The 20,583-nt window shown below is 33.8% G+C and overlaps 1 protein-coding gene across 1 annotated transcript in view; it reads left to right on the forward strand.

The window, feature by feature from the left end:
* LOC132697679 (uncharacterized) overlaps positions 1-20,583 on the forward strand; it is a 54,134-nt gene that overhangs the window by 30,020 nt on the left and 3,531 nt on the right. The window contains exon 3 of the mRNA XM_060663223.1: positions 9,718-10,005. Coding sequence (XP_060519206.1) covers positions 9,718-10,005 — 288 coding nt within the window. The remainder of the gene's footprint in view (positions 1-9,717; positions 10,006-20,583) is intronic.

A 20,583-nucleotide genomic window follows, 5' to 3' on the forward strand; every position in this document is an offset into this window, starting at 1 on the left:
ACAGAGAAACCTTTTTATTCTTAGTTGTATGGTACGAGTTTCACGAAATATACTATACTTTGCATTTTGATACAGCAAAAAAATTATAATCATGGTATTACAATAATACATTTATTATATATATATATATATATATATATATATATATATATATATATATATATATATATATATATATATATATATTATATATTACCTCTCTTTAATGTGATGCGGTTACATAAAGCAAAACCAAATCTTAAACTGTTCTAAAACAGGGTTAAAGAAAAAATAAAAATCATGAAAAATTGGAGGTCAATTAGCTAATTCCCTGATTTTCATTTATAAGCTGCCGAATTTTCCAGTGGGACTTCTAAGTGGCTCGCCTTTTCGGGATTTCCAGCACACTGGGAAAAATAACATAATATTTTGTCACAGTTATTAGTTTCGAGTCTAGGCTTTATTGAAAGCACGTATAATTTCTCATAATAAATAAATAAATAAAATACAAAAAGTCAATGAATGCGCCATCTAGTATAGTGAACTAAATAAAATTCGTTGGTAAGGTTTGTGACGACAGCGTGCCACTAGGCGCAACAACCAGCAGGAACATGGAACAAATTTGTCTATACCGCCATCTAGAGACAATCGTTTTGATTAATTAGTCGCTCCTTTATTTGCCCGATTAAGATTAATGTCAGGTCGTTGTAACTTCCGCTGATACCATTTTGAATCTCGTCTAAATCGATAGTTTGTTAGCTGGGCCCCATTCAGACGATCACTTCCGAATTCTATTATGGGAGAAAATTCGCTCTCTTTATAGACCCCCGAACTCTTTACCCGAATTTCCCACATTAATAAGGGCCTTTTGAGTAAAAATTCGGCTTTTAATGTAGCCTTTCATGCCGCTTTAATCCTCCAAGTTTAAGGTGGTGCGGCTTTAGGGAGTTTTGTTTTTGTTGGCACTCAAAAAACCTTTAATAAAAAAAAAATAAAGTGGAACCCTAACCCTAATGTTCAAAAGTCGTGGTGTTTCAATAACTGTTGCTATTTCGAAATTTTTTATTTTGTCGTTTCTATTGCAAAGCACTCAGGAGTATCCAGCAAGTTGGTAGCATTTCAAAAGCTTCATTATTATTTTTCTTATTGACAACCAAGACTTTGAAGAGTATGATATGTCCTATATGAATAATGACAGAGACGAAGCATTCACCGACACCACTTCTAGATATTAAGATGAAAAATCTATTAGTTATTGTAGGTTTCATTTAATTTATTCTTAATGATTGGGAATAAAAAGAAGTCATTAGGTGCTAAATCCGAACTTTATGGTGGATGGCTCATCAAATCAAAGTTTTTAATGCTCTTTGTTTGCAATGATCGGTGAGACCGATTCGTCTTCGGCGGTGGGTTTTTCTAATTTCTTCGAAGACTTTCGGTAAACAAATGATTATGTACCATTCAGAATTGACTGTTTTACCTTTCACCAAGACAGTTGCAACTCTTCCAGTTTTCCTGAAAAAACAGGCTACCATTTGTTTCGAGGTGCTTCGCGCACGAACAACTTTTGTGGACTTCGTCTCATCCTCAAAGATCCACACAGTCGACTGCTGCTTACTTTCAGGTTCATATGCATAGTTCATGATTGATCACTATATTATAGACATGTTTGGAAGCACTGCGATCGTATTTTTTTAGCATTCCCTTCGACCAATCAACCCGAGCCTTTTTTTGAGTTAATGTCAAATTGTGTGGAATGCAAAGCGACACAAATTTTTTTAGTGGCCAAATGTTCATGCAAAATTATATGTTTGCTGGTCCCACTAATGCCCAAAGATACCTCAATTTCATGGTAAGTCATATGACGATCCTGCAAAAATCAGTTGCCGCACTGCATCAATATTTTCTTGGACAACTACCGATTTTAGACGATCTTCACGAAATTTGTCCTTAAGAAAACTACGAGCACGAGTGAAGTCCGAACACCAGCGATAAACAGTAGTCCTCCAAAAGTCGAATTAAGTTCATCGATGCCTTGTCGTTGAGTTAGTCCATCTCTAAAGTTATAAAAAATGCTCCCGATTAAGTTCCATTTTTAACCGTCACAAAAAACACAAACAACACTCCTTCACCAAAACCTAACCTCTAAATGTCAAATTTCCCTATATAAACGTTAATCGCCAGATGGCAGGACTAGTTTAAGAAAATCCCAAAATATAAAAGGCAGCCCTCGTATTTCACAGCTGCACTCATAGTAGTAAAAGAGACGACATTACACTTGATTGTATTAAGTTGCAAGTTATAGTAATTTCAAGGGATTCACCAAACAAACCACTTCGAATTTTAGGTTAAAAAAAATATTCTGATTTAACCGGTTACGAATACAACTATGGACGACACAATATGATTCTATATTACATTGTTTAAATGTTCCTGTTGGTTCTTTTTTGCTCTATGAAATGGAAAGTGCTTTTTCAACTGTTGAAAAGTTCGTTAAGCGTGGCGTATGTATTTAAATAATTATGCAGAGAGAAGACAACAGAGTACAAAAGTTTTTTGAAAAATTAACTACAAATCTTACGCACTATGGTGCGTTTATCTTGCAATAAACCTTGCCCAGAACTGGTGGAATGATATACTAGGAAGTGCCAGAAAGATGGAAACTTTTCCCGTAAAATTATTTAGTCGGACTTCGCTCGCTTTTTTTATATTGCGATATTGCAAAAATTATGCGAGTTTTTGAGAATGAGGGTTAACTGAGAACACCAGTTCTTCGTTCTTTGACAATTACAAGGCGTTGTCTGTGTTCACTTATTTGAACATTCCTTATAATTTTTATTTTTTTTGTAGTATGTTCTTTTTAAATAATGTGTTTAATATTTAGCTATCATATTTCATCTGTATTTTTTTTATTTATCATGTCAGTTCCTACTACACAACATTGAAAAAACTTAATAAAAACCTTTTTTTTTTCGGGATTTAAACATATTATTTAACATATGTACATCATTGTATTCACAATGATAAAAAAATGTTGATGATGATTTGGCCCAAACCTAAGGTTGTACTTAAACTTTCTGAAAGCTATCTTGTTATTTTTTTATATCTCTTCTATATCACGAGAAAAAAATAAAAACGAAATTTCGTTTTTCTTTTCGATTTTTTTTAATTTCTAATCGACATCATTATCTTGCACACATTGTATATAAAATATAAATACGAAAAACGGTTCTTTAAACAAAAACAAATACTCAATCAAAGATTTTCAAAATATCCATTGTTTCGCCTATGAAAACCGAATATTCTACCGATAACAGAACTCGTTGAAACGGAAGATCGATTCCGATCTGCCATTCGAGAGATGGTTCCAACTTTATTCTATAAAATCTGTCGCAACTAGAAAGCTTTTTGAAATGGGATAATAATAAAAAAATGATTCGTTTATTGGATGAAAAATCAAACGGCTGGGCTCTAATTTTTCGCAAATACTTGCAACATCAGGTTCTAAAAAACAATACACTTAGAAAAGTTTGCCTATTAATAGACGAATACAAGGGATATATGTTACTCCGGCTGACCTATATATTAAACAAAGGGAAACTCTATAACTCGATAAGCCGGTATTTGATCGGAACTGTAATGCAAAATTACTGCCGTTAGGTCGAAAGCTGCTTCCCCGGTCTTTTAACCAAAAATCGATGACTACCCGCGGTAAATCAATAAATGTGCAACTGGCAAAGATACGGAGAAAAACTGAATTGAACTGAACTGAAAAAATCTAGCAACGAGAAACACATACAGGGCGTAAGAGAGTGAAAAATGAGGACAACAAAAATAACAAAATAACAAATAAAAACTGTTCGAAAACTTCAGACGTTACAAGAACATATGCCTTGAAAAATAGTTTTTTCCATAACCGAGCGAAAAATACAAATTCGTGCTCCCTAAACAGTACATAATGATATTATATAAAATATATAACATTTTAACAAAAATTTTTGCAAAAACACGTGCGGTGTAAAATGACGCTCACGTTTTTAAGTTTGATTGCGTTCGACACTGGCAAAGGTAAACCTAAAAATGGAATTTTCCGTACAGAAAGCGCTGTAATTTGTCGAAAACGGTTGGCACATTCCGTTAAAAATTTTCCGAAAGCGAACCAGTTCTAACGGTACTCGAAAGCGATACCAGAGTTGGCGGATTTCATAACTTACTAATATAAATTCTGTAATCTTTGCTTTATCCCATGTCTGCAATGGAATAAATTGACGACAATTACCCTTTTTTTTAATTCTTACTTCTTACTGAATAAAAAATAAACAACAAAAAGATTCTCCTTCACTGACTGAAGATTACTGACAATCGTATCCAGGAATTCTTTGTATTTTGTGGCCGTAAAGGTTTCACATATTCGTCCTGGTAGAATCCTTCCTGATCCTTCATGCTCTTCTCTGGCAACTGTTCTTTTTTTAACCATCCCATCAACACCCTTGCTTTGTCCATGACTTTCTTGGAATATACTCTAAATAAATTCTTCGTTTGAACCAGAGTAACCATAACACATCGATGGCCTTCACTAGCTCCTTAGAACTTGTAGACATAGTGTTATCCTGCCAGTTGTATCTAAACGAACCTCTACTACAAAACCAAGTTTCATCATAAATATGCGCATCTTCTAAATTTTTATTTTTAATATATTCCGTCAAGTACCCTTGTACACTTAGTAAACAGTTCTGCAAAAATAAATTGAGTTCATTATTGTAACTGTTTCTCTTAAGTAGAGTAGATATTGATGTTCTGCGCCACGCGGACGTCAAGATCTTACATCATAGAGTTCTCCAAACGATATACCGTTTTTACAACCTTTTCTGGTTTTGACTTCGGAATTAGTTTAGGACCCGCCTGTTGTAAAACGGAAGAGACCATTCTTTTCAGCACGTGTACCACAAGCCAGGACCGTATTTAAGATGTTAGCCGTCAAGAACTGTGCCGCGCTGACTGTTGTATTTTAACAGTAGGGAACTTTTCTTTAATTAAACTGTTATACTAATTCATATGTGTGCTTTTATAACACTTTTTAAACACTCCCTACTTGAAGTAGCTTGATTTCAAGTTGAATTTTCTCATTAAATAGGTTGATTTCCTAAATTAAAAACGCCGAAAACTTGTCGTGATGAACAACGCCAGCTACCATTATGCACAAGCGGAAAAATATACCGAAACACATTTTACCGAATTGGACCTCATTCGTCGATTTTCACAGGAACAACTGTAGCAATTTGGGTCTTTACCCAATTGTCGGTCGGTGTGGACGATCGTATATATTTATTTAATGGGGCCTCACACGTGTTCGAAATATATCATTTCTGTTACCAAATATTTACCTGAGCGATATTTGGGTCGCCAGGAATTATTTATTTATTTGCGCTGATTGAGCGTAGTCGTCACGGACTATAAATCTACTCCAAGTAACTAATCATTTTGCTCTAAAAATATTAAACAAGGCTCCAGCTAAGAAAAAACACGAGTCATAGACAGGTTTATCCTGTGCACGAAGAGCAATTTACTTTAAAAGCTGGAAGTTTATATAACAGAGTGTTTTTCAGAACAATTACTGGGAGAGCCGTTGTAAATCCGCCAGGAAATCAGTGGGGATTTGCCGTTGTTCTTTGATATTTTAAAAAAATAATCTCTGAAATAACGTGGAAATATAACAGTGGCACTTAAATTTACAATATATAGCTTTTACAGTTCAAATGCAATGGTTAACTTCTAGTTTATAGGTTAGGCAAGTGTGACGTCACGTGACAAAATAGGGAAGTATATATTTTTATTTGTCGGGAAAGAAAATTACCTATTTCCAGTGGCTATGGAATATCTGCATTTTTCTCTCTACAAAATATGATCAAAAATATGTTTTCTACTTCCTTCCCTAGAAGCAAACATTGTGACACAAAGTGGTGGAAACGTCATCTTCGTTAACCACATCGGAAAATTTGGTTACTTTTATTTTAATTTATTAAAACTGGGTCAGAGAAGTATTATATATTTAGTTCCAAAATTATGAATATGCTTCCTGAAGAGTTAAAAAAGATTATTAAGGAAAAATCTTTTAAAAATAAATTAAAAACATGAATGCAGACATTCAAAGTGTAACCAATTACTGTCACAAATTTATCCTGTGCACGAAGAGCAATTTACTTTAAAAGCTGGAAGTTTATATAACAGAGTGTTTTTCAGAACAATTACTGGGAGAGCCGTTGTAAATCCGCCAGGAAATCAGTGGGGATTTGCCGTTGTTCTTTGATATTTTAAAAAAATAATCTCTGAAATAACGTGGAAATATAACAGTGGCACTTAAATTTACAATATATAGCTTTTACAGTTCAAATGCAATGGTTAACTTCTAGTTTATAGGTTAGGCAAGTGTGACGTCACGTGACAAAATAGGGAAGTATATATTTTTATTTGTCGGGAAAGAAAATTGACTATTTCCAGTGGCTATGGAATATCTGCATTTTTCTCTCTACAAAATATGATCAAAAATATGTTTTCTACTTCCTTCCCTAGAAGCAAACATTGTGACACAAAGTGGTGGAAACGTCATCTTCGTTAACCACATCGGAAAATTTGGTTACTTTTATTTTAATTTATTAAAACTGGGTCAGAGAAGTATTATATATTTAGTTCCAAAATTATGAATATGCTTCCTGAAGAGTTAAAAAAGATTATTAAGGAAAAATCTTTTAAAAATACATTAAAAACATGAATGCAGACATTCAAAGTGTAACCAATTACTGAAATAGATTACAATACCAGAACTAGTCGAATCACAAACAAGTAGAATCGTAAAACTTCTGTGATAATTTGTTCATACACTGTTGTGTACATTTAACTTTCTATTCCTATAAGTCGCAAATGAGAATAAACTCTATTACTGTCGTCATCATTTCACATGTCGATGTACCGATCGAACTTTAAGATCAAGTCTATTTCAAAAAGCACATTTACTAGGTCTTATAAATCCCCAAGTTGCTATGTAATAGAATACGCCGTTTTGATAAAAAATAAACAAAATGTACAGAACGCAATTGGAATCCGGCCAGAAAAAAAGTTGGATAAAATGAATTTACTCAAATTAAATTTGACAACTAAAGCTTAACTTTGTTAAAACCGAAATCAACCAACGTTGATATAGTATAATTGTCGATTTATCGATCTAATTCAAATTTTACAGAACATCAGACACTACGTATTTGAGCGCTGTTGTCTGTATTTATATTTACTTTTACCGAATTATAACTAACCAACTCGTTAAAATTTTTATTAGTCTCTCGATCAAAACTTTTACTTAATTTTTCACTTTTACTTATTTGTTTATAATACTGAGACCGGCTCTGTCTGCGGTCCAACATCTCAGATTGACTTTGGGTGCTATAAAAGCGGAGCGCCGCGCACGGTAGTCAGTCAGTCGAAAAGAGAATCCGGACCGCGCAGATATAAATTACAAGTAGTATGTATAAGGAATAGTGGTGTCGAAATAAATGAAGTTTCAAATTAATACGGTCTTATTTAACAAATATGCAGAAGCCAACTCAAAAAGATTTAAGCCCGGCTACAACGATGGCGCAATACCGATAGATATTTAACCGGGAACGGCCCCAAATCCTACGGATAAATTCCCGAGTCTCCCTACTGTTTTCCGCCATTATCACCGACTTAAATATTAAATTTCTCGTTAGCATCGCAAAAGGAGCCCGAGCGAAAATGAACACAAGGCCGGGGTCTTTGTGAATAAATTTGCAGTGTGTATATATCGCTGTAGAATGAGAATTCTCCAGGAAATTAAATTACATTGCACTCGGTGTCCTTCGTATGGTGGTGGTGGTAGTCGTAGTAGTAGCATTTAAAAATTGATACAAATTTTGGCAAAGTAGAATGAGAAATAGGGATTTCTAGGTGAAAAAAAGGCAATAGTTCAATTTGATTATCTCGCGGATCATTGAAATATGAAAAACAGCAGTAAAAAATATACGGTTTTTCACAGGTTTGGCTAAAGAAAAACCCATTACATCTAACGTTATAGTCGACGACGAGTTACAAATCGATCCCGAATACTCAATTCGAGAGCTCTATATTGTTCTTACTTTATGCGTCGAACGGATTTGGAACCGTTCCAGTGCGGACAGTCCTAAAAATATGGCCTATTACGGCGGACATTTTCGGAATATCGACAAATATTTTGACCCATTTAATGCCCGCGATTTTCATGTACGTCGATATCAGCTATACAAAACATATTTTAAGATGATTTACTTAGAATTTTGCAATAAAACTCTGATACAAACTGCATTATCTTTTATTGTGTTCAATTTAAATTGACATTTTAATTGGCTGTAAGTTTTTTTGTTTTTAGAGATTTCAAAGTAAACAAAAAAGCAAAATGTAGGTTTCGTACTCAGGTTTTTTTTCCAAGTAACGTATAAAATAAAAAACTATCAATTTTCTGTATAGTATTTAATAGAAAATCTTATTCCAAGTACAATGATGTAACACATTTTACATTTTAGTACTTTTTGTTTTTTTGTTTACCCTGATATCTCTAAAAACGAAAAAGTTACAACCAATTAAAACGTTATCATAATTATCGTAATTAGATTGTTTTAATAGGAAAAGAAATATGTTTGAACTAGATAGAGCAGAATCGACTTACATGTCAGGGGCTCGATTTTTTAGAAATATTTAATGGTTAAAACCGGATGGTGTCTTCACTACCAACCGACATATAGAGTGTTTTTCAATTTTCGGCCCTTTTGAAAAGTGCCAATAACTTTTTTATTTATGAAAATTTTGGATTTGAATAAAGACATTATCAGCGCATTTTTTTTAAAGACAAATGCAGTGGGGTACTCAGTACTTTTCTACAGTTCTCCGTTTTCTCATAAATGAATACAATTATCTCATTTTATTTCAGCCATATGGATTTGTTAGTATTCGTGATGAAAAAGATGTGATTTTCCGTTTATGTATTAGTAAGCAGTATGCATGTATGTTCAAAAAGACGTCACATAGAAGCCTTTAAAATAATAAACGCCGGAACTTTATAATGAAATGTTTTAACCTAAATGTTCAGATTTGGCGCGGCCCTCTTGAATACATTGATCGCACCTTTTTCGTATTGAATGGCAACTATTCACTAACACTAAAAAATTGTAAAGTAAAATGTAAAAAAAGTAGACCGATATAAGATATAGCTACAAGAAATAGGCCTGTAGTTAGTTTTCAGCCCGATGTAATGCACCATCTCAACCAGAATCTCTTCACATGAGTTGACGATTTCTATAGATACTCGAATTTTTCTTGGATAAAGGAAAGAGCTTGATACATGTCGAATAGAGTTTGGTGTCCTGTTTCGTGATGATGTTCGTTATTTGTCGAAGTCTGGCAGATCTCTGGTGTTCTTTTAATTTGGTTGAGATTTTGCATCCTGCTCCGGTGTATTTCTGCGTATATTGTAAACACCTGCTGTCTCCAGCTTCTGGAATAAAATATGGTGTCTTGTTTCCGTGATGATGTTAGATATTTGTCGAAGTCTGACTGATCTCTGGTTTCTTTTAGTTTAAGAAGTTTAGGAAGTAAGACATCTCACCTCAGTCCTTCTCCCGAACAACTCCACTCCCTATGTCAGCGACACCCAACGCAAGAGGGCTTCCCATTGCTTATCATTACTTATTTCAGATTCGGCGCGTAGCGACACCAAATCGAGTTCGGCAAAGACGATAACGTTGCGTTCGAACGGTACAGCGAAATCGATAGAGGACCCGCAGGACCCGAGCAACCGGGTGTCGGCTACCGAAGAGACCGACGTCGCTTTGAAGACCGCCGACGAGGAGGAAGCGGCGACCAAGATCCAAGCCGCTTTTCGGGGTCACAAGACGCGGAAAAGCATGAAACAACCGGCAGCTAACGAGGAACGCGAACCTACCAGGGAAGAATTGGAAAACGAATTTCGACTCGACGATGCAGGTCGGTGGATGATCCGTGGTGCTTATTTTTTTTTTATTTAAACCGTTTCGGCTCAGTCGCTTACACTTAATGCGAGAAACGGTGGATCATTAAGCAGGGTACACAACTTAATGGTTATATCGTTTCAAACAAACGCCTTTAAGCACTAAACACACCTCTACAGGCAAGTGGTTGACATAGGAATAGTAATAATAAAAACTTCTATAATGTGTCTCATATTCGCTTCTCTATACTAGGATCTCCGCTCCTATTAAACCTACTTCAAAGGTTAAATGAGGAAATAAGGAGTTTTCGAGGAAATTTGATAAGCGGCTTCAGATTTAAGATCGATCAATTGCTTTGGGAAATTTTAGAACTTCATATTGATCTTGATGGGTTTACTATGTGCTAAAAAAATGACACACCTTTTTTTGAATCTCGATAAATGCCAGATAATACAGTTTACAAGGAAAAAATATCTGAATATTGACACGAGGCTAACTTTTTCTATAGAAAGAATCAGATCTGACTACTTCTTAAAACTCACCGCTTATTAGACGTAGTGTCTATTAACTTACGAAATATCTAGTTAAATCTTTTGTCTGTTTAATCTGCGCTATACTGTAATTGGGCAGCCTCGTCTACCTGTTGGTTAGCCTTTGGGTTTATCCAGTAAATCCAAAACGGTTAAAGTGACAGCTGTCAAAATTTCACATTATTCATGCACGAGTAACATAGAGTATATGACATGTCTCAATAGTGTTATGATCGCCATATTGGATTTTTCGATTTTTGGGAAGAGCGCGAAATTTCCTGTTCGGCTGTGTCTCGCAGGTGCACAAAAGACTTTATCACATTTCGTCACGGACGCCTTTGACTTTGACGTTATATAATTGGAAGTATCAACGTTGTATTTCAATAATCTGTGCATTTTCTCTTATTAAAATCATAACTGTAACACTATCCGAGTATGGAACTTTATCAGCGAGCAATATTTTATTAAATGGTCCGATATTTGGGCCTCATAGATCCCCTGACCCACCCTTGGATTTCTTCCTCTGGGGTCACACAAAAAATTAAGCCTATGAATTTTCTGATCCTCCCCAGATGATATTAATATCGGGACAAAGAGTTCCATTTAGAGTCGTTAACATTAATTGTGTAATTAAATTTTACTTTATATTACTTGTAAATTGTTTCTGTCGCGATTTTCTGTTTCAATTTTTATCGAACTTGTACGCTCTTCAAGTATAGTTATTCCTACATGCAAGAAGGTTTCAACGTTCCTAATTTTACTTGGGTCCATGAATTCACAGTTTAATATTTCGTTGATAAGTTACAACGTCAAGTAGCAAGAAGATTTTCTTAATAATATTGCTGGAAATATTTCTTCATGATAGTCTCTAGTCCTTCTTGGAAAGAGCAGTTTTCCTGACCCGTTTCTCAGCAACACTAACCATTTTCAAAAAGGATCCAAAACTAAGGTAACCTGTACCTACCTACCTGACAGTCCTGAGATCCTTGACAATCATCATAGCTCGGCTACGACGACTAAATTTTACACTTCAATAATGCTTTACGCCTCTGACATTAAGAAACATCATTGATTTAAAATTAATTAAAATGCGCATTAATATTCAAATATACGGTGGCGATTGTTTAATTGCCCTTCGAAGGGTCTTGCCAATGAACCTAATGACAAGAAAAGTTTATATTTTAATTTTTAATATTTAAATTTTATTAATTTTAATATTTAAAGTGTTTTAAAAATAAACTTGACTGGTTCTCGATAATAATACTAATGATGGATGCTCGAATTTTTTTCTTCATTTAAAATAACGATATTCTCAATAATCTATAATCTCAGAAATTTGGATACATAACTGTATAAGCTGAGGCGCATCTGTCAAACTGATCATCCTTAGTCTGTGGTTAAATTTTCGTTGCAATCAGTTGGATTAGTAGCGGCACAACACAATTTTATATGGGGCAATCAAAATATATGAAAAAATAAACACATAACCTCAAATTCTGCCTAAGCTATGCAAAATTCGAATAGCAATTTCTTAAGAAAGTGACCTTTATTTTATCTTCAGAAGAGTCCAAGAAACTTTTGTAGGAAACTTTTTTTTCGCATTTACTATGGATTGCCATATCGTATGGTGGATCGTTTTATTTCGCAAACGGTGTCCAAAAACAGGTTTTATTAATTGGTGACTAAATATTAAGGTCATAAACCAAAAAATTCATAAATAAAAAAAAACATTTAAAGCGGTAGGAGTAATACCATCTCATTAGGTTATGTAAAGGGCCTAAGGAGTGACTTTCTCCGAAATGTATCGAAATGGAGCCTATTCAGACCAAAATTAGACTCACGAGTTTATTATAAACGTAAAACACACAACCGCAATATAGAAATAGAACGAGGCGGCTAAAAAAGAAAGGGGACTGCCTCCGACGTGATCGAACTCAAAAACAGCATAAGGGCGTTTCCGTTTCCGCTCTCGTATTCGAAAATACGACGGGACGTTTCTGCGTGCGTTTAGCAAGACTTTTAAATTAGCCACGTCCACTTAAATTGGCCGGACGTGAGGAAGGAAGAACTATGCCGGTTGTTTAGGGAAATTGAAAATGCATCGGTGAAGGTCAGGCCTTTGGAAATAGTAAAGATGGGTGGCCCGCCAAATTACTGGGCGTGTGAGTATTGAGTGTAGATGTTTGAGTGGCACGAAACGGGCATCGTCGCCAAATGCAAGCAAAACTTTTAATATTCGTGCCAATAATACGATTTTTTTTCTTATTAATTGTTGCTTATTAGTATCTTTTTGGGTGCCCCTTTTTCCATAAAACGCCTTACTTTTGCTCCATCACGTCATTTTTCCATCCATCCATCCATGAAATTAATAAGTAAGAAATTAAATGACATTTGCCAACACTGGATAGCGTTAGATTTCTTTGCAAAGCAAAAGAGTTGACGCGTAAGCGTCAATACGGCGTTGTACCCCGCTTATACGTAGAATACATTATATGAACAATCCAAATAACTTTTGTTATATCTGTGGTAGTTACGCCGTAAAGGAAAAGCAAACTATAACTTATTTTATGAAAAATATAAAACACGTTAAATTTTGGTGGAAAAATTGGCGACCAAGACAAGTCCTGGGCTCATCATACTGTTTGTTCCGTCTGCGTTGAAGCGTTAGCATTAAGAAACTGAAAAAAGTAGAAACAACTGTTGAAGCTTTGGTGTTCCTATGGAGAGCCTAGGAATCACAGTGATGATTGTTATTTTTGTTCATGTAATGTTCACAGATTCGTATGGAACTGACCTCTGTTGCTTGATTTGTGAGTGCAATAGCCGGGAAGAGATAGACATTGGACTCAAATAGAATGACCCTCGAGAACAAGCCCTACAATTGATAGCAAAAATGTGTTATAGACAAAAATGACCAATATTTCAAATATTTGTGCGAGAAGTTTCCAGCCATATCTGAATGCCAAGATAAAAGAAGGTATTTTTGTTGGGCCGCAGATAAGAACATTATGCAGAGATAAGATAATATCTTGAATAATGTCTGAGTTTCATTTAAAGGAGTAATTGATAATTTTCTTGGGACGAAAACTACGAAAGTATTCAAATTATGTTACAACACATTGTCTAGGTTCTAATATGAGTTTGAAAGTGAATTTACTGTTTTCGAACTTGAACTATTTTCCGGAAGATCTTGGAGTAGTTAGCGAAGAGCAGGGAGAGAGATTTCACCGGGACATTAATGAAGCGGAAAAATACATTATTTTATAAATATCGTTTTTTTTTCTTTTGTATTTTCAAGGAAATCTTGTCAGCCTAGTAAAATTATATAAAATCAGATTTCAAAATATAAACATCTCTCCAAATGTTTCATTTTCTAGACCTCTGTCATTTAAAGGGAAAACTGAACGTTTTAAAGGAGATAGACGAAAATTAATGTCGGAACCTGAGACTCAATGAAAAAGAAAATGGTAAAAACTTTTTCCACTGTGATCCTGTATAGAATATCGCTTTTATTGGTTAATCGGAATTTTGTTTTTTTATATTTACTTTACAAAGTAAATAAGAACTAAAACCTCAGATTTTCACGAAATTATATATTTTCACATGACAAAATGTAAATTTGATAAAGACACGGTGTTGTCGAAATAATTATCGTGTGAAAATATATAATTTCGTGAAAATCTGAACTTTTGGTTCTTATTTATTTTGTTCAATGGATTTTCATCAAGTAAAAGCCACCTCAGTTCAATATTCACTTTACATTTACTTAAGTAGTCGGTATTTTCCCAAAAACGAAGAAAAATAGTCAAAGTAGCAAAAAATATCTCTAATTTAAATTAAAAAAAAAGACCCTTAATACACTAATATATTAATTAATATGTATTTATATACAGGATGTTTAAGAAAGACGCGACATTTTTAAGAGAGGTAATTCTTCAGATAATTTTATGAAAAAACTGCCAATAAACGTAGTTCTGGAAATGCATTGTTTCGAAGATACTGAATAATGTTTTTCAAAAAAATTCAAATTAGAATTTGATCTTCAAATATTGCATGTGGATCTTCAAAACACTATAAATAGTTTCGATTAAAATTTCAGATTGTATTTCTTGAAAAACTTCATCAGTAAACAGAATCAACATCAGTATTTGGAAGATTTCAACCATTCCGCGCAAAAGTAATTAACAGAACGCAATGCATGGAGGAAAATCCCACGGAAGAAGTAATTGAACGTTGAACAATTTTGCAAAGAGTTTTTTTTTATTTATTTATTTATTACAAAGGTGCCCTAACATGAAGAACTAACTTCACAATTTGCAAGGACACACTAACAATTATACTATTATTTAATTAACAAAGTAAAACTTATAAGTAAGTACCTACCTATATCTACGATAAGCAGAAGATAAAAAATAATAATAATAATAATAATAACAATAAAACTTACCAAACTAAACCAAAACTAACACTGAATATTAAGTGCGTGAATTACAAAAAACAAATGTGAAAAAATAAGGAAAACAAATCAAAAATTAAAATACATTAAAAATTAAAATAAATTTATAGAAAAACCCTAATTGCTTGATTTCGAAACGAATTAAGTGATAACGCAAAGATGTCAATGTGCGAAAAATAATTATTGTAATGTCTATGTAAAAGAGATATTGGGGAATTGTTACCTAAGTTTGTATTAAATCTAGGCACATAAAATAATGAAGGAGTTCTTGTTATAACGACTCTGGCATTGAAGGATAGTTTTTCCAGCAGTAAAGGACAGTCAATCCTACTATTAATAATATTATGCAAAAATATAGCACTGGAGATAATTCTTCTAACAGATAACTTCAGTATATGGTAGAAATTAAGACTAGCTTCATACGGATGAGTTAGTAAGTTACGGTTAAATCTAAAATTTAAATGGAAAACAAACTTTTTTTGTATTCTCTCGATTCTGTCTATATATTTATGATACCGAGGACTCCATATCACACCGCCATAGTCAAGGTGAGAACGAACGTAGGAATTGTATAGAATAATAAGCGATTTGTGATCCTGAAATTCTTTGCTAACTCTTAATATAAAACCTAAATTTTTATAAGCTTTTTTTACTATATTCTCAATGTGGATATCAAAACTTAATTTTACATCTATAGTTATTCCAAGATCCCTAATCTGCTCTACTTTTTTTTATTTTTACACCATTGAATGTGTAGTCAAAGTTTATATCATTTATCCGCCTGCTGAACTTAAGACAGTAACATTTATCAATATTTAAAAATAAAAAACGATCAAGATTTTCTTGAAACTTATAACAGTCGTTATGATGCTGATTTAGCAAAAAGAAAACATTTACTCACATCTGCGATAAACAGTGAAAATAACAATGGTCCCAAATGGGACCCTTGAGGAATTCCAGATGTGATGCGGGTCGTTTGAGATTTTGCAGAATTCAATTCTACAAACTGAGTCCGAGGACTGATGTAGGATTGAAGAATTTTATAAAGACAGACAGTTGCATTACTTACATCCAAAACCTCGACATTTTTTTGAGTAAATAATCAAGTACCAGGTATCTTCTTGTGCTTGGCCTCCACTTCGAAGGCGCCGATGAATGCTTTCGAAAAATCAGGGACAATCCGATTGGTAAACCGTTCAGTGCACAATGGGCTGGCATCTAATGCATTCGCGTCGGAAAGTCCAAAAATAAACAATAAATTAATGCTTTTTAATGATTGGTCGCAAATATTAAAAAAAAAGCTTGAAAGCATTTTTATAAAATGCGAGTCTTTTTAAACACCCTGTATACTTTTCGGATTTTTCGGCATTTTCAAAAATTGAAATAATTTTCCAATTAGTGTCCCAAAATCCTTGAAATTTTATGAAAATAAGAAAAGAACTAAAATAACAAGCGTGTATCGAAATCACTGTCAAAGTATTTTTATACACAGTGCCTGGAAAATGGACGCTGACATTTTAAGAGGTGATTCTACGACTAAGAAATGGATCTCAATGACGTAGTATTAGCTTAGTGCGAAAAATTAAAAAAATTTAAAAAATAATCATAAATGACACAAATTTTCATACAAAATTATTACTTTTAAATATACCACACACCCGACACCAATCAAAACGGTCTTCGTTAGCCGAGCTGCAAATTTACTTAGCTTTTATCCTTCCGCGACTTTTACCGAGCTAACTTCTCGGATGGAAACGGCACGGAAATGTTGCGATTCAAAAGATTGCGAAACGGCTAAACATCATTAATCATTTGTGAACAAAGGTGGGATGGTATTATGAAGCTAAGATAATATATATGCGAATTTCATTACGTTAAACTATTCGGAGAACTGCCGACGGCGATGTGAAAGGGGAACGCGGCATTGTCGCAACGGGGTGACGTATAAAGGCAAATTGCCAGATTCACTCGTTACCAGAAACTTTAGTCTATCAGCAATATAGGGTACTATTAGAAAAAAAAAGCTACAATATTGATAATATAATAATAATAATAATAATAAGAATAATGATAATAATAATAATAACAACAATAATAACAATTATTATTATTATTACATGAGAGAGAAAGACAGCGAAATAGGGAAGGAATATTTGATCGAAATTAAGCCAACCGAGTTCGTTGTAATATGGTGGCGAAGTTAATCTTAAACAGCTATTTTGTAATCTTTGTAATCGCGTTTCATTTTTATTCAGAAGGGCAGGTCAATACGCTAAGTTACAATAGGATAGAAGGGAAGGGTAATTTAATATCTGTAGTTAATAAATCCTTGGACAAATAAGTCCCAAGTTTCCCGTAGCTTTTTTGAGGTAAATAAAAAATAAATAGCAGAAAAATATGTAACTACAGGTGAGTCTTGCCAACATGTCATATTTAGTGATGAGAGGAAATTCAATGTTGATGGTTCCGATTCCCCCTTAAAAACAGAATCGGCATTTATCGATGGGCGTGTGCCTGCTGTTAGTTATCAAGCGATGTTCATTACCTGCAACTACAAAACAATGGTTTCAAGACTAGTTATTAGAATAGCCATCATTTATTCCAGACCGAAATCCGATAGAGAACGACTGGAGGGTACTAACAGGGAAATTATATGATTATACCCCCGATGTAATTGCAGAAAATTGTGAAAATTTATCACCAAAAGACACTCTCTGACTCCGCCGACTCAATTAACTCTGAATTAAGTGAATGGGTGATTAGTTAAGTGCGAAGTATTGGGGTTTAGCCATAATCAAGGAGTATAAGGCAAGTTTCTTTACCTTCTTCGATACTCTTATCAAAATCATCACTTATTTAAAACAGTGTGCGATGTTCAAAATAAAGGATTCAGATGCTCTAGCAAAAACCGATATCGGGTGTACCAGCATTGTGAAAACCATGAAATCTGTGAACTCTGTTTTATGCGAAATCCGTGAAATCGTTGTGAATTCATTTCATTCATTCTATAATTGTAAGTTTTGAGCATCTCTTTAAATAAGAAACAAATTCCGATGTACGAATAAATACCTATTTTTATTTTTTGAAATCAACAAACGGACTTTTTTAAGATTATAAGATATAAGGTATAAGAAACTATTTTCTCTGCTTTTTTTGTATTTCACTTTAATTTTACCTCTTCAAATCGAAATTCCCTAAACGAATAAAGATGTCTTTTCTACGAAGAAAATTACTTAACAATTGGAAAATAAAATTTTGGAAATTTTATTTTCGTATTCGTTTTGACAATTTAAGCAATTTTAAAAACATATTATTTATTAATTTAACACTAAAACTGACAGTAGTTTTTGCCATTTTTCGAAAAAATACCGTTTCATTTTTAAAAAAAGGAACACCCTGTATATTGTCTGTTTACTGCAAAAAATGCGATTGTCTGATTTTTTAATGAATTTGTTCGATATTTTAGTCGTCTTCGTGTCAATCGCAATTTCCCCGATACCTCATAAGACGAATCAAGAAAAAATCAAAAGACGAAAATCCCAAGGGAATCTTTCTTTATATAAAAAGGAGACACTTTTTTAAATAATTATTCTGATGTCGCGAAGACGCCCCGCAAAAGTTAATCCCTCTTACCGAACGAAACGGGCCGAAAGGGCACAATTGAACTCCATTAATATCTTTTCCGAAAAAGAAAGTTACTGCTTTAAGGAATAAAGGAAGATTAATGTGCCGAATAACCGTTTACGTTTCCCCCCCGTAGCCCCTCTTTTTTTTCCCTCGTCGTTAACAAATTGGAATAAACGGCCGCAGAAATGTTAGGTAATAAAAAAAAGGGGCGGGAAGGGGGGCGATGAATGATCGACCCACTTACCCCTATCAGATATTGGTTCGGTAATTGGATCGGAGTCGTTAATTTTTATTATTGAGGATTACCTGGGCATCCACATTTTCATAACTCATAATTTGTTTGTTTGTCAAAAGGCGCATTTCTGTGCCAAATTTTAAGACTTGATAACGTATCCCGTTGTAGGGTTAGGATGCGAAGTTTTTGGAGCTCTATATTAAAAAGTTCATTTATTTTGTCGGATACTGAGATTAAATATGTTCGTGGCGCGCAACGCGAAGCAGGTATAATTGACGAAACCTGAAACTCTCTCACGACACGGCTTACGATACTGTTCAAATAAAATTATCCCATCTTTAACGGCCAATAATTAACCCACAAAAACGGAAATTTTTAGGATATTTTAGATTTTTTGCCCATAAACGACACACCCTGTATATGATACAATCATTGTTCGAAGTAGAGGTTATAGCCCTGGATTTTCCAAGCGTCCTGGTTCAAGAATGTTTTGAAAATAGTAAATGGTTTTCGAGAAAACAAGTTTTTTCTGAAACCATGCAGTGCGCCGTAATAATCAATGAGGTCATCGCGTCTTGACAGCCCCCGAAATAGCGATTTCAATATGGACTTTTTCAAATATCCCGAGCAGCGTATGTGATAGACGAAAACCACAAATACAAAAGTTGTAGCTCTCGATGCGGCCTATGACACCGTTTGAACCAATTAGCCACATTTTCTACGAATTTTGATAATCGAAAAAATGCCTAAAACAAAAGTTATAGTACTGGATCTTTCGCGTCTGTTGGTCAAGGAATTTTGCCGATCGGATTAACAGTTTTGGAGACAAAATTGTTTTCCAAAAACCAAAATAACCCAAAAAAGGAAAAAATCAAAAATTTTTAAAAACTACTTTGCAGTATTTGATCGTGCCCAACTTTAATGGTTTAAATGTGGCTCTCGACTTCTACTTCTCTGCTAAATTTGAAGTCGGTAGCTGCAAATTTAGGGCACCTATTATATTTTATAATATCGCACGGTACATTTCGTTTCATTTTTAATCGCGTCGAGGCTTGCGGATCTTTTGGTACACGATTTTTTCCGTTTTCGAGAAATAATCTTTTCTTAGGTCCACGCAAACGTGGTGTTTAAATTTCTATTTTTTACTGCGGTCTTTGTCCACAACCTTGTGTCAAAACTCAAAATATAATTAGTTCTTCATTTTTTTAATGTTAATATAATTTTCCAAGAACTTAAAAAAAAACTTGATAACTATATATAACGTAAAAAAATTGCCCCATATCAAAAAAAGTCCCATATCTCAATTCTCAAGTAATCTATACAGGCTGTCCAAACAGTGTGTCAAAAGAATAAATCTCGTTTAGTATTTGTTTTAGCAAAAAAAATGATGAGACTAAAAGAAACAATTTAAAATTATTTTTAATTATACAGGGTGATTTATAAATATGTCGGGAATAAAACGTATATTGTATATTGTGCATTAATACTCAATCGCCCAATATACTGAGTGTTTTCGGATTTATAGATTGGATTTTCTTCAAAAATGTCCTGTGTTTACCCTACACTTTTGAAGCCATTTCCGACAGCTTATTATGCCAACAAGTTTATAAAGTAGTACAGTCATTTCTCCTATACTTGTCTTGAAATTTTTCTCACAAAACTAAAGAATTACCTATTTATTTTTATTTTTCTTGACTTATTGCGATATTTTCTTCAAAATCTAACAAATTTTTGTTTTGTTAGTCC

This window comes from Cylas formicarius, unplaced genomic scaffold, assembly GCF_029955315.1.
Source record: "Cylas formicarius isolate icCylForm1 unplaced genomic scaffold, icCylForm1.1 PGA_scaffold_2__14_contigs__length_35257938, whole genome shotgun sequence".
Classification (NCBI taxonomy): domain Eukaryota; kingdom Metazoa; phylum Arthropoda; class Insecta; order Coleoptera; family Brentidae; genus Cylas; species Cylas formicarius.